Source organism: Caretta caretta, chromosome 10, assembly GCF_965140235.1.
Source record: "Caretta caretta isolate rCarCar2 chromosome 10, rCarCar1.hap1, whole genome shotgun sequence".
In the NCBI taxonomy this organism is placed as follows: domain Eukaryota; kingdom Metazoa; phylum Chordata; order Testudines; family Cheloniidae; genus Caretta; species Caretta caretta.
Window position 1 is genome coordinate 33961579 of NC_134215.1, and position 15809 is coordinate 33977387.

Consider the following 15809-nt stretch of genomic DNA (forward strand, 5'->3'; position numbering starts at 1 on the left):
GTTCAATATTTTTCCCTGGTTCTTGAATTCCCGATGGAAACATGATCTTTCATAAGTCACATTTCTGAGGTATAAAGTTATACATCAAACATAGCCAGAACCCTCTCATAATCATCTTTCTGACTGTCTTCAGCAAAGTCAAAGGATTTAAAGATGTGCTCTGCTTGCTTCCCCATAGCATAAAATTAAAGAAGATACCCGTATATCTCCAGTTTCTTGGTGGACCTTGTTTTGCTCTTTGAAATCTTTCAAAATACTGTTTCCAGTCTGTCCATTGTGAAGGTTTGTCAAAGCTGAAGTGCTCTGGGGCACTGAAGAGCAACAAGTTGAGATCTTGCAACCTTTATCTCTTTTTCCTTCCATCTGCAACCTTTGTTGTTGTTTTCCTGCTGTTTCTGTTCTCCTTTGGCACTATTTTACGTCTGACACCATGTCATGCTCCTGTATCAGATATAGGCTGGCTACAGAGCTATTTCTGAGCAAGATTCACACCAGATGTGTTCCTCATAAAATTCTTTAATGCACTGCCAGGTATTGCTGTTAGCTTAAATAAAGGTATTTTATACACAGTGACTGAACAGTGTAATACAGTTTAGCATTCCATTACAGACACCAATATGAGAAAACATCCATGCTCTAAACACTATTCCTAGGGGGCAGAATAAAAGCAGAGCTCCCTCTCCCATGGAGCAGGAATATCTCGTACAAGGAGGTTACACTTCAGAAATTGAGTCCTACTAGATTGGAGTTTATTCTTGTAATTTAATACAATTTTAGCTTAGCTACCAAAATGTCATACATGTGTTTGCCTGAATATTACCACCCTGGAGTCAGGGCATCAGAGATTCTTGAAAGCAAGGTCAGCTTGGAGGTCAAATAGAAGACCTTGTGAGAAAACTACAGGAAATTATCTTTCTAGCGGCAGACAGCCAGACCTGCTGCTCTCAATAGTTCAGAGGAGTTCAACTCCAATCATTCATTCAGAGCACTTACTTACAAGGCACTACTAAAGCAGAGCCAGTCAGAAAATGGGATTTCCCCCACCCTCACAGAATATTTCATTGAAAATGGAAAAAATATATTTTTGTTGAAATGTTCAGCACAGAATATTCAGTTTTCATTGAAAACCCAAAACTCTTTGAGACAAAAACTGAAAAAATTGGGGTTTTCAGACAAGGAAAAAAAATCAAAAAGTTTCAAAGGATGCAGACACTTTCTGAGAAAGTTTTCATTCAGTCTAGAACCCAATTTTCCATCAAAAAAGGAGTTTTGATGGAAATTTTTCAACTAGTCCTACTGCTAAGATACCTCCCAAAGACTTATTCAGCACTTTATAAAATCCACATAGAAAGATGCAGGTTTCAGAGTAACAGCCGTGTTAGTCTGTATTCGCAAAAAGAAAAGGAGTACTTGTGGCACCTTAAAGACTAACTAAGACTTCATCGGATATGAAGTGAGCTGTAGCTCATGAAAGCTTATGCTCAAATAAATTGGTTAGTCTCTAAGGTGCCACAAGTACTCCTTTTCTTTTTGCTAAGATACAATGTTATTGAATTGGACTTGGAGACTCGGCAAACTGTGCTTGGTAGAAAAAGGGGGCTGCAAATCAGCGGTGAGGTGCATTGGCAGAGCTGTGGGAGCTTGGGACTGATATAGGAGGGGGAGCTGCTGATCAGGCCTGAAATGCACTGGCTGAGAATGGAGTAGGACGGTGGTACAATGATGCACAGGGCAGACTGGGTATGGGCCGGAGTTATGGGAGGTTTCAGTGAATATGCTCCCATGGTGACTAAAGCAGGCGGTTACAAACACAGATCCATTTTTGAAGGAAAGATCAGGTGGAAGCTGTTGAGCTGGTGGGAACTTTATCTCATGCTGAGCGGAGCAGGGGGAAATAGAACAAAACAAAAATTCCTATAGCCATGTCTTCACTAGACACGCTGCAGCTGCACTACTGTATGCTTCAGTGTAGACACTCACTACAGCGAGGCGAGGGGTTCTCCTGTTGCTAGAGTTAATCCACAGGAGCTGGGAGCTAGGTTGATGGAAGAATTCTAGTACTGTCTACTCCAGGGGTTATATCAGTTTAACAACGTCACTCAAGGGCGTGGATTTTTCACATCCCTGAGTGACGTAGCTGGGTCTATCCAGCTATTTTTAGTGTAGACCTGGCCTCAGGTGCATTTGCCTCTCCATTCTCAGCATCACTTTGGCCAGCTCCCTTCCCTTGTGCCTCTAAGATTAATGTAGGAAAGCACATGAAAAATCAGAGTCCATTCTTATTAAACTCTGCTCTCCATGAGCCATGACAGCAGGGCAATCAGTGAACAATAGGGATGCAGCAAGCCTCAGGAGAGGTACCATCTGCCTCCTGCTGCTGCTGCACTGCTCCTTTCTAGCTAATCCATCTTTATAGCTCAACAACATCTGCAAAGATCCTATCACCACAGTACCCTGGTGCTGTACCATCAGGTTCCGAGCCCTCTCTGCCCACTCCCCTATGGAGGTGAGCCATGATGAATAAGGCTGAAGGCAGAGAGAGCAAAGCTTCCAGGGCTGGAGGGGTCCAAGATAAGGTCTCATCAGATGCACTGGGAATTATCAGATTCCAGCTTAAATAAACCACCCACTCCTCTGAACTGTCAGTGGCAGTGACGCCCTGATCAGTGATCAGAATGACAAACTTCCTCTCCAGAGCCAGAGCTCTACAAAAGGCCTGTACTCCACACCCAGTGCTCCCCAAACTGAGGAACTTCCCCGCTAGGGGAGCACAGAGGAATGTTTGGGGTTGGGGGTGGGGGAGAAAACTCGGCAGGGTCTGGGCCAGTCCCCACAGAGGGGTGGGGAGGGAGCACCACCCAGCTCTGCTCTGCCCCCAACTCAGCTCTGCCCACAGCCGGAGCTCCACTCTGCCCCCTGCTCTGCCCCCAGTCCAGCTCTGCCCTCATTCCCCCTCTGCCCCCAAGACAGCTCTGCCTCTAGCCCCAGCTCCACCCGCAGCTCCACTTTCAGCCTTGGCTGTGCAGTAATTGAGGGAGCCACAGATTCCATTACGGGTAACGGGCAGGTGTGACAGGAGAAATTTGGGCACCACTCTCCTGGCCTAACTGCCGGAGCAGTGAGAGCTCAGGGATTTGGAGTCACAGACGTACCAAGAATTCATGGAAAGCGTTCACTAACAGTGTCTGCGTGAGATCGGATGGGGAGGGAGCTCCCTCGGGCTGGGGTCCTGGAGCCTGTGCCGGGGTCAGATAGGGAGCAACTCCCTTAGGCTGGGGGCAGTCATCTGCACTAGTACCCATTGGGAGAGGGCTCTGCCAGTCTGCAAACATGGCTTGAATTTGAGGAGAAGCATGTGCGGTCTCAGGGCTTTCCTGAACTCTCTGCTGTCCAGGCCCCAGTTTGGAGGCAGATCAGGTGCTCAAGAGCATTCCTTCTCATCGGAATTTAAGATGCTTTCTCCAGTTATACAAGTGTCAGGCTTAAGCCCTTTTGACTGACGGTGCCAAGTGACGCAGCTGGGAGCTGCCCTCCAGCCAGCCGAGCCCCAGTGACCCATTCATCGTGCTCAAGGGGGGCTGCAGTTGGCCCTGACACACCCACAGGCGCCAGCAGCAAGTCAGGGGTTAAAATAAGGGGTGTAGAAGCAGAGAGCCTATGTGTGTGCGCCCCCCTGCTGTCGTTTCCTGCCCTGTCTGGGGGAGGGGCCAGCGGACTGAAAGGTGTGAATGATTTAACCCTGGGCCTATCTCCCCAAAATAGCTCTCCATGCAGGTATGAGGTTTGAGCGGTGACAGCTCCATTTCGTGGCCTTGCTCAAGGCCAATTACACCCTCCCGCCCGTGCATGGCGTGGATCCCAGCCGGCAGCCCTGGTTTCCGAATGGAGCCAGGAAACTTGGTGGCTAGGGCAAGTTCAGCACTTCAGACCCAGCCGCCCACCCTGCTGCTGATGCAGTCGCTGGGGCTCTCCTCAAGCAGGGGCTTTCCCTGACTGACAAGCAAACCTGTTCTCCTCTGTGGAGTCAGCGGGGTGTCCTACAGGCCCCGAGCTGAGCTTGAGGGCAAAGCCCAATCGGCTCCCTGCACTAGGGGTCGTCCCACAGCTGGAGTAGCGAGCACAGATGGCCCAGCTCCCCGCTGCCCTTGCTGCAGGGCGCAGCTGGCGGAAGCATAGGGGACAGTTCAGCGACCAGGTGCAGGCAGAGCATTCCATGCAGGTGTAGAGAGAAGCTGGGGCAGACTGTGGGGGAGGGAGCCAGGGTCTGGTTGGGGGCAGGAAAGCCTGAAGCACCCAGGGGAGAGGCAGGGCTAGATCAGCCTCCACCCTCCAGGGCTTAAGCTTGACACATTCTGCCTTGGCTTCCCATTCGCTTCCCCCAGCCTGCTCCCCCCTGCAGCCCCTCGCCCCCAGTCAGCCACTGCTGCCGCCTCCCGCTGCCTGGCTGGGCACCAGCAGGGGGAGCTGTGAGATCGGAGGCTGGCAGCCTCCCTGCTTTGAGCAGGGGGTTGGACTAGATGACCTTCTGGGGTCCCTTCCAACCCTTATATTCTATGATTCTATGATTCTATGATTCACCGCATTTCCCTACTCTGCCCCTACAGCCCAGCTAGGGCTGGGGGTGTCCTTGCTCCCAGAAGCCCCGAAGATGAGACTGAGCCACCCCACAGGAGCCCATGTGCCACATTTGCCCTGCTGGGTGCACGGAGGCAGCCCCACTGTAGCCACCGCACTCTAGGAGGGGCTCCTCCTTCCCTTCAGGCCCTGAAGCCAGTAGGCCCACTCAGTATGGCCATTAATATTCCCAGGTCCTAAGTATTCCCCCCCGCTTCCCACCGTAGGAGTCGGTGCCCCAGCTAGAGTGCCTGCAGCTAGCTGTGAGGGAGCGAGCTGCCGCCCCCCAGCCCAGAGGCGGCTGCACTGGGAGGATGCTGTCGGCACACGGAATATTTTCCGCACAGCAGCAGGCAGACAGGAACTGCTGCCTCTTGAATCTTGGTTTCTTGTTTCTCTGGTGTGAAAGACAAGTGCAAAGTACTTCACTTAGGAAAGAAAAAATCAAAGGCACAGCTACAAAACGGGGAATCACTCGACACTGGCTAGGTGGTAGCACTGCTGAAAAGGATCTCAGGGTTATAGTGGATCATAAACTAACTATGAATCAGCAGTGTGATGCAGATGCAAAAGGCCAATAGCAGTTTGGCGTGTATTAATAGGAGTGTTGTATGTAACATGCGGGAGGTAATTATCCTGCTCTGCTCAGCACTGGCGAGGCCTCAGCTGGATACTGTGTACAGTTCTGGGCACCACACTTTAGGAAAGATGTGGACAGATTGGAGACAGTCCAGAGGAGAGCAACAAACATCAAAAGTTGAAAACCTGACCTCTGAGGAAACGTTAAAAAAGAATGAGCATGTTTATTCTTGAGAATAAAAGAAGACTGAGGAGGGGGATGTGACAGGGCAGCACTCACCTCTTGAGCGCCTCCTAGCGACTGGGTGTGGTGCTGCAGGCTTTTTCCTGCTCCTGGCACCTCCTATAGCAATAGTTCTTGAACTTTTGTACCGGTGACCCCTTTCACATGGCAAGCCTCTGAGTGTGACCCCCCCCCTTATAAATTAAAACTACTTTTTTATATATTTAACACCATTATAAATGCTGTCAGCCCCATCTTGGGCCCTTTAAAGTCAGCCCTTTGCTCAGGCTTCTAAACAAGCCTTATCCCTTTCTCAGGGCTTAGGCCACTTCACCAGTGGGCATGGGGAACCCAGCCCATCAGCTACACCGGACACCAACCCAGGGACCCTACACTCAGCAGCCATGCACTGCTCACTGCAATCCTCTGCTGCTACCTTCCTGAGCCTCTTCCCACCCGGTTCCTTTATCTTCCCCTTACCTTAGGGTTACAGTTCTCTGGTCTCCTTTCTCCCAGTTTAAGTAAACACGGGCAGGTAGGCCCCCTTCCTCACCCCTCTGGTCCCAGCCATTGAATGATCTGCACAGACTCTGCAGTTCCTTTTATCTGAGCCTGCTGAGCTCTGATTGGCTGCTTCCCCAAGGCCTCTCTAGGCAGGCCTGGAGGACGTACCTCCACTGTTCCTTCCTGAGCCGGGGTGTGGTAGGACTGCAGGGCCTTCAATAGTGGGCCTCAAAAAGCCAGGTGCACTGTCACGGGGGACCACACAACCATCCACAAATATGTTAAGGGCTGTTATAAAGAAGGCAGTGATCAATTGTTGTCCATGTCCTCTAAAGGTAGGACAAGATGTAATGGGCTTAATCTGCACCAAGGGAGGTTTAGGTTAGATGTTATGAAAAACTTTCTAACCATAGGGAGAGTTAAGCTCTGGAACAGGCTTCCAAGGCACGTTGTAGAATCCCCATCACAGGAGATTTCTAAAACCAAGTTGGACAAAACACCTGTCAGAGATGGTCCAGGTTTAGTTGGCCCCGCCCCAGCCCAAGGGGCTCGACTTGATGCCCTCCCAAGGTCCCTTCCAGCCCTACCTTGCTATGATTCTGTGAACTATTGGCTAGCACAGCAGTACCATCGGCTCCCCACATGGACCCTGCACTAAGGCAAGGCCTCCCACCTATCTAACAAATACCCCTCTAGTCCAGTAGATCTCTAATTTATGGCACTTGCCCTTTCTGCAGCACTCCCTTCTCAGTCAGCAGGCCTGCAGACTTTAGTCCTTCACATGCAGTGGCTCTCAGCAGTGTGTCCGGGACTACTGGTGAACCACTGTCTTCACACCAGAGCCCCCTGCACTCCTATGTTGCACCACACTACGGTTCTGAGAAAAGCCAGTTCTCAGTCTCAGCTCAGCACATGGCTGGGAGCTGCAGAGAATCACAGCAGAGAGGAGGGAGGTCAGGAGACATGCTCCCTGCAATCCACTTCTCCTCATCTTTCAATGGCGTATCTACCACAGAAAATTATTTCACTTCTGAGGGAAAGGGAGCATGGCAGGTGAAAGCTGTTTGGAAGTTTGCCCATCACTAGTGCCTGTCAGGGATAAGGGCTAGGGGTCAGTTCAGCACCGCCCACCACCTCCTACTGGCCACCTTTTCTGACAGAAGTAACTTGGAGCAAACTGGTTTTGAAAAGCCGAAGCTTGGGGCCCTGTGCTCATTTTCTGTGCCTGTGTCACAGAGCCAGCCACATTGACACTTGTACATTACACTTCTGCCTCCGGGTACAAACTACTGTCCTAACGTCGGGTTTCAGCTGGTGGGGAACCTTGCAACTCTCTCCTCCTGCCTCGGTGACACAGCTGTCATCATTTTCCATTGGAGATTTGGAAGAGGCTGGCTGCACTGTGTGAATTAATTAATTAATTTGTGTGCTCATGGCACTAAAAACAGTCATGATTTCAGAGTGACTTTCCAGCAAGCCAGTCCACACCTTAAACAAGCAGAATGCCAATGCTGAAACACAGTCAATCCTGTCTGTGCCATAGGCTGGGAAGGGAGTGCATAGGTGTGACCAGAATAGCAGCAAGCCCTGCTTTTTAGCACAGGCATTCTGTTTGCCCTACTTCACCCTGTCACCTCTCAGTGCAAAAGCACACAAGCTACAATCAGATGCTCCAAAGTTTGTTATTTCTCTCTTCAGACCCGTCCTCATCAGCCTTTGAAGCATCTGAAGCTTTCAAATTCAGCCATTTTTGAATCATCTAAGCATAAAAAAGTGTCTGGACAATGTAATGGGTGGGCATGAGGGAGTGGGGGTGGGAAATGTGCTGTCACTCTTACCTGCCTCAAAATGGCTGAGCAAACAGCCACCAAAAACGTCACCTTTCTGCTCACAACGAGCTGGTGATATTTTAGCCCAAAGGGTTGTTTTTCTGCAGCACCAGAAACTATGAGAACTTAGCTCCAATGTAGAAATGGCACTTCAGCAACATCCCTCGTGCCACAGGGCCCGTAAGACAGTCCACCCAAACATTACCAAACATGTCTGTTTGAAACACCCCCACCCTCCTGTTCAGCAGGTAGGTATAGACTGGGGAAAGGCAGGGGAGGGGGGAGCCGAGCAAGCTATGCCTTCGTGGAGCTGCTTGAAGCCCACCAAGATGCCAAGCCACCTACTTTGGTCTCTGAACGGCTGGTCAGTAGGGGACCTGGCCCCTTTTCTGAAGGCCCCATACCCAGCTCCTGCCAAGACAGACCCTTCTTCCCACCAGGAACTGACTTCCCTGGTGGATATTCCAGTAGGTTCCACAAGAGTCATTGCCATAGAGGTCAAGGCCAGAAGAGACCACCAGATCCTCTAGTCTGACCTGCTGCGTAGCACGGGCCACCCCCACCACCCAGTGTGAGTGGATTTGTGACCTGGCTCATAGGGTTGCAGTGCCACTCACTCAGGTTTGGCTGGGTGGAGTTGAAACACTTAATGATCTTGACTGCAATTTCAGCTGGAGTTTCCATTAGGGCCTTGCTGTGCTCCACCTGCCCCCCCCCCCGGCTCCCCACTAGCATGCCAGGCTGAGTCGTGCCACCCCTTCCGTGCACCGACAGCCTAGAAAAGCCATGGTTCTCCGTTCACCTGCCAGCATGGTGCAGCAGAGACAGCAGGCAGCACCCCACCCATCTGATCAGTTCTGTTAGAGAGGGACAGCCCCATCAGTGAGCATGTAGGTCCTTGACTTCTCTGCTGCTGAAATAGCTAATGAGAGGCCCCTGGTGAGATGGAGACCTGTACGTTAGGAGCTGGACTCACAATGACCCTGTTTGCATTCTGGCCTGGCCTCTCCTCCACCCACCCTCCAGCTCTTCAGGCCATATCATTCCTATGTCTACAGCACAAGCACAGACCACATTAGGCACAAAAAAGATCCAGAAAAGCTGAGAGAGATGGCCTCACACCCAAGGAGATCCCAAGAACCGAGCCCAGCAGCACCTGTGATCACAGCCACAGACCGGCCCGGCCCATATATGGGTTTGCATACTGTAGCGTTACTGTGTGATGTAATCTCACACCTGTTGGTCTATCCCAAGGAGATAAAATTGCAGCAGCTGCTGCACAATGATATCAGAGCTGAACACATGATTCTTAGGGATTATTAGCTGATGAATTTCATGTGTAGGGGGAGTAGGAGAGAGGGGGGTTCTTTCCTGTTTGGGAACTGTGAACGAGCGCCTTACAATTTTCCAGCATCCATTTCCTCTGGAATCCTCCCCCACACACACACACACCCCCTGGGTGAATAATTCTTGCTCCGTTGGTTGCGAGCAGCTCTTTTGCGAGTACTCCAGCATTCAACATTTGATTTCATTTTGATTGCACACCTAGGTCACATGGTATTATTTCCCTATCCTGATTGGATGAGGAGCATAACCCTTGGAATCAGGCATCTGGCACAAATACTCCCATTTACACCTTTGAAAGTTGATCTCTGGGAATATTCTCTAAAAGTCACTGTTGCTCTGAGTTTTCTTGCCTGTGAGCCCATTCATTGAAAGTGAGCATTACAAGGGTGCACAGCAGCTCCAATATGAAAGTATTTTCTCAGCTCTAATATGGGGTGTTTCAGCATAAGGTTTGGATACCAGTGGAGTCATGGTTTTCAACCTTTTTTCATTTGCGGACCCCTAAAAAATTTCCAATGGAGGTGCGGAATCTGTGGAGCCCCAGGGGTCTGTGGACCACAGACTGAAAACCACTGCACCACAGTAACCCACTCAAAAATGGTGCGGCTCTGTCCCCCTCTAGTGGCAAGGCCATATAGAGAAGTCTATGAGTCTGCTCCTGCCTCTGAACTAATGTACCTGGTACTTCAGCTCAAGCAAAAGACATTCAGGTGTTAGATCCACTTAATTCATTGCAGATGACCCATCCAGGGGTTCTGCTGGATTCCCACTAGGTTTTCCAACAAATCTCTACAGGTACCCAGTTCAGACTGTAACATGCATCAGCCAATATTTTACATGGTGTAAAATGTGACTTATTTTCTATAAATGTCTTCAGTCTTATCAATCAACAATCAATCTGTATCACTGAAGAATCAGACAACTGATTCTAATTTTAAAACACTAATACTCTGCTGCTGCCCACACCCAGGCAATCTCGTTGGCATTAATGGGGCTGCAGGGGTGTATCTGAGAGAAGAATTGACTCTCAGGATTCTTAGTTTGACATCTGTCACAACGACATGGCATGTAATTGCAGTTTAATCAGAGACTCACAGAAGAAAAGACCATTTTGGTCAAACCTGAATTGTACAGAATTTGCTCTCTTGCTTGCTAACACCTTATTCAGTCTGCTCTTAAACACTACCAGTGAAAGTATCTCAACCCTTCTCCTTTGAGAGCAACGCTGATGATAAAATAAAATAATAATAATAATAAAATTTAAAAATGAAAAACAAAGTTGACATTTTGACATTCTTTCCATTTTGCAGGATTCGAACATGACCCATTTTTCCTGTTTGTTTGTTTTGGGTTTTTTTGCGAAATCTTTTAAGTTGAATGTTTCATCAAAAAGGTTCTCAAAATGGAGACTGAAATTTTTCTGTTACTGACAAGTCTGTTTTTGAAAAATGAAAACTTGTAATAAATTCAATGAAAATTCAATGAAAAAATAGCACCTTTTTTTTTTTTTTTTTTTGGAAAATCAGTGGAGATTTTTGAAAAAAAACAACCAACCACACATGCAAACATTTTTGACCAAAAAAAAGCATTTTTTACAAACTCCCCTACACCTCTTTGTATAGACAAATTGTTACCATCTCTATTTGCTGTCTGGGTCTTGCTATTAAATACCCTATTCCTGGTTTCTACCCTAGTTGTATCGTTCCTTAGAGTCAAGTCATAGCTTCTTATGCTGCCATTGGTCAAGTATGAACAATTCTCTTCTTTCATTTATACCGTTACCTCAATGATGTTTATTTTTAATCATAAATTATGTTGTTCCTTAAATGCTTCATTACATGGTAGGAATCTCAGGGAATAATCTTCCCCGGAAGCCAAAATACATAAAAAATATACAGTCGGTGATGTGATAGCAAAGAGAATATGTTTCTACTATAAGCCGTCAAATATAGACCTAAAACCTGGAGAATTAGACAAAATCTCATAAACTAAAATTAGAAAAAGAAAGAAAACAGGAAAAACGTAATGTGAAAGACACCCCATTAATACAGGCTGAAAAGTGACTTGTGGAATGCCTCTCTGATGGCGAAAGCACCATGAAGACACCTACATAACCTCTTTGTTACTAGGCCCATCAGGAACTCCTAACTGGACATGACCTGAACATAGGTTCATAGATTCAAAGGCCAGAAGGGACCATTTTGTTCATCTAGTGTGATCTCCTGTAGAACATGGAACAGGTAATGTCCCCAAAATAATTCCTAGAGCAGATCCTTTAGGAAAACATCCAGTCTTCATTTTAAAATTGTCACTGATGGAGAATCCACCCCTGTCCCTTGGTAACTTGTTCCAATAATTCATGGTGGATTCTGTTCTTACTTCCAACCCAACAGTGTAAATCAGGAGAAGCTGCATGGCACTCAGCAGGTCACACCACTGCCAGTGAGGCCAAAGGCAGAGCCAGAGATCTTTTGCAACAAGTTATGTAAATGGCCCCACAGCAGAATTCTCAGGTTCTGCTGCAATATCTAAGCCCTTGCAGGTATTTTTATAGGCTGTAACCCTGTGTCCCTGGAGCCTTCTCCTTTCCAGACTATATTTTTAGCTGCCTTGCTCATTCCTCCTCATACATCTGATCTTCCATACACTGTCTCCTGGGATGTTGGCGGTTTTCTCTTGCTGCCAGGGGATGCGTGTTTCTTTAAATCTGTAGTAGGAACCTGATGGGGCTGGAGAGGGTTTGAGACAGTAGCTCTGCAGAGGGGGTTCAGGAATGATACCGTTTCCTGTAGTCCATTAAAGTTCCTTGTTCCACGCTAGAAGAAAGTGGCTCTCTCTTGTGATTCATTACCACTGTCACATGACACAGAGCAACACCAGCACAAAAGAGCAGCAGAGAAATAGTCAGGGAAGAGGGAAAAACTATCCTGTAGCTCCACAAAGGCACTGGCTGGAGCTGGCCTTATTTTATCCAAGCCCATCCGAGCCCCCCAGCAAGAGATGCTGCCCTGGTCTAGTCCCTGGCATCACAATGGCTCAGTCTTGTATATGCTACATATACCTGGGAATCCTAAGAACAATGCATAGCCATGGAAAACCAGCGGTGGCCCTTGATGAAAACTCTTTTCACTGCAGAACAAGGCACAATTTCCAGCTGTGATACTGAGGTGCACATATAAGGGATGATACAATCTATAGTGACAGGACTGCAAAAGGCATTGATCTGATTATGGGCATTGACTGGTATGGGAAGGGTTTGTAGACAGTGCACAAGACGCCTTATGCAGCGTCTCTGTGACTTCCCCATGGTATTCCTGCCACAGACGCAGCTAGAGTGATGGGACGGGCAACGAGCAAGGAACTCAGAGTTGGACAGGTGCATGCTGCACAGCAGGGAGTGTATGTGTGTGTGCATGGGGGAGGGGGAGTGTTGCATTTATTTAAAAGGGGAAAACTGAATTGCTTTTTAAAAATGGGCAAGGCAGATTATTTGAGGCCCCACATGTACAGAAGAAATTAACTCCTCCCTTGTGTACAGTCACTAACACAGAGCGAGAAGTGCCACTCCTGTTTGAGGGGTTGGTGGGCTCAGCAGTAGCTGCCGGAGAAACCAGCTGCCTTTCTAAATACTTGTGTGACTCAGTGAGGGGAGCATCTGAGTGTCTCCGAAGTACATAAAAATAGAAATAATAATCTCTCCATTTCCTTCCCAGCCCATTGGAGAAACCCTTCCCTGCATCTGTCGCTGCTAGGAGGAAGGGGAGGAGCAAAACACGCATCCCTGACCTCAAGTCTTGGTAGGGCTTTCCCATCCCTCTGTAAAGGCTATGGCCCAGGCGGCATGGGCTGTGACATCATAATGATGAAACCAGTAGGATTCCAGTATGCAAATGATTCCAATGGGACTGACCATGTGTGTTGCATGGCACATAAGCTCGGGATGGGAAATGGGCAAGCGAGAGGAGGCAGGTAGCTGGTGCGGTGGCAGCAAAGCAGCAGTGGTTAAGGAGGGGAGCTAGGAACTGAGCTGAGCACACTTGGCAGAGTGGAGGGAGGGTGTGGGGAGAGACAGGGCCATGGCCATCACGAGCTGATTTGTGCAGGCCGCAGCAGGGGATGGGTTCCAGGTGTCTCCGTGTTGGAGCGTGAGGGAGGGTTGCCACCCAGCAGTCTGAGCAGAGGAAGTGGCACATGCAGGGTGGTACCTGCACATGCAGTGTGTGGCGGAGTGAGGTACACAGGACAGCTGGGCTCGGGGACAGCCCTGAGGTTACGGACCAGAGAAGCAGGTGGGAGGTCAGAGCTGAGAAGGGATCCAGGATGCGTCTGACAGTTCCCAGTCAGCTCCCTGCCAGCCCCCTTGGAGTGCCACTTGTGCCCTCTCCACCCGTGGATTGTGAGGCAATGGAATGCTGTGCTCTGCGCGTCCCACCATGACATGGTCCCAGTTTCTCTCTGAGCACCCATGCTGAGAATCTGGGGGACTCCTGCCATTCTAGCTTGGGCACTGGTGGGCCCTGCCAGCGACAGTGTCGCATGGCCTGGGCATGCCCAAGCAGGTGCTGATGGCACCATGTCCAGGCTGCACTAGCACCGGTGCTGCCAGACCTGCACCAAATCCCACCCATATGGTCCATATAGAGGTGGCCTCCGGAAGGACCTTGACTGTCCAAATGCTCCTCACCACTCCAGAGTGCAATGCAGCCAAGCTGATGTGGTTCAGGACACCAGACGCCCGTGCAGGGCTCCACCCCTTCTGAGCATCAATGGGCACAGGGGAGGGGCTGATGGATGCCCCAGGACATGGCTCCATGGGCCATTCTCCTCGCCCCAGCCCCGAGGCTGCAGTAGCAGCTACCGAACTGTTCCACAGCCAAAGAGGGCCGAGTCCTCTCCTGGCCCTCCCGGAGCCAAGCCCATCCACATTCATGCTCAGCTTGGGGAATAACCTTCAGCACCCAGGGCACACTGGAGGGAGAGCCAGGATCTGTCAGCCCCTCTCCCTTCTTGTTCTTGTGAATGATAAAGGATGTCCTTAAAAGGATAAAACTCCCTCTGCTAGTCCCCTGTGTGACAATGCGAGAAGGCAGCAGCTGGGCATGGCCATGGTGGGAGAGGCTGGGGAAGCGGAGAGGGAGGAGGGGCGGGAGGGCTGTGGGGAGCTCGGCGTCCAGTTACAAGGCTGTTTCCATACTTAGCCACCTTGCAGCCGCCTGGGATACGCAGCCCCAGCCAGTGTAGCAAAGGGAGACCAAATTAACTCAAGGGCAAGCAAGGGTAATACTGCCCCACGCTTCTGACAGCACCCCAAAGGAGAGAAGCCTGCAGGAAGCAGCCACACACAGCCCAGGAATCCTTGGAGCTGGGCCCCATGGCGGCATGGGGTCACTGCCCTATGCATGAGGGAGAGAGTGGGAGGCCGAGGGGAGGCCCTGAGGAAGTGACTCAAAATGCTGAACTGCATCTACATTTTGCCTGGCACATCTGCAACATCAGGGCAAGGGAACGGAGAGGAACCCCCCCACACCACCACCACGCCCCACTGCAAAATCCAGCCCAGCCTCCCACAGTGCAGCACACACAAAAGATCAGGCGTCGGCTAGCTGCCGTGCTCCTGTGCTGCCTCCCATGGCTGGGACATCCACGGAGTCCCCGACTCCGGAGTGACTCCAGCACAAGGGCAGGCCCAACATAGTGCCCAGCCGCAGCGCAGAAATAACCCACCCGCAGCATCAAAGTCTGCCCTTTGCATGCGACGTGGACACAGAAAAGGAACACACACCCCACACGCCTGCCTGCTGCAGGACGGCCTCGCTGCATCGTGGCGGCTGCCCCCAAAAGGCATGGGGGGGCTGCCCGGGTCAGTTCAACCCAAGATACCCCCGGGGGCCTCCGAGCTCGATGGCTCCCCACAGGGTTCTACTCATGCCCAATAGCCGTGCCCAGTGCTTTCGAAGCAACCGCCCCAGCCCTGTGTGGCTTGCACACCCCGACCATGGGCTGGGGGTACAGTCACTGCCCTGGAGCGGGGGACAGGCCAGACAATCCCCCTGTTGTGCCCACACAGAATGGGGAAGCTGGCAGAGTGGGGCACGGCTAAGGCAAGGGAAGGGCCCCGGAACTGCAGCACACACAGTGCACAACCCCCAACAGTGTCCAGAGGGCCCCGGCCCCCTAGGCAGTGGGGAGCAGAGCCGGGCCTTACCTGCAGCCCCGAGGAGCAGGAGAGACGCCACACAGCAGCACAGCAGCCTCAGTCCCTCCATGGTGGCTGCCAGGAGCTCTCTGCTGCTCGGCACCTCTATTTATACAGCAGCTGGGAGAAGGGGACAGGCCACAGTCACTAGGGCAACTGGGCGGCAGCACAGCCCTGCACAGACAGAGTCTGCCTGACGTGCCCCCTCCCTAGTGTGGGTCTCGGACCCTGGCCCCCTCCCCCGCCCCGTGAGTGTGCTGGAGGATTTTCACGGGGTTACACTCAGCTCTAACTGTCACAAATACCATGAAACAGGGGCTCCTGGTGGTGACAGCACAACTGCAGAGAGAGGGTTATGGGGGTGGGGAGCTGGGGATACTAGTCTCTTCCATACAGCTCCTTATACCGTGTCCATCACCGTAATATCTGAGCTCCTTCAGCAGTGCATAAAACAGGGGGGTGGGGCGTCCCCAGGGCGAGAGCACGGCCGGGGGGGCTGCAGGGCGGGGCGTCCCTG

The 15809-nt window shown here is 50.6% G+C and overlaps 1 protein-coding gene across 2 annotated transcripts in view; it reads right to left on the reverse strand.

Moving 5' to 3' along the window:
• The window catches only part of SRL (sarcalumenin), a 97410-nt gene extending 81969 nt beyond the window's left edge, over window positions 1-15441 (reverse strand). Inside the window, exon 1 of one of the 2 annotated variants that reach the window (XM_075132855.1) lies at window positions 15302-15441. In XM_075132855.1, coding sequence (XP_074988956.1) covers window positions 15302-15362 — 61 coding nt within the window. In that variant the 5' untranslated portion in view covers window positions 15363-15441. The remainder of the gene's footprint in view (window positions 1-15301) is intronic. The other variant, XM_075132856.1, reaches the window with a different exon arrangement.
• Window positions 15442-15809: the final 368 nt, after the last annotated feature.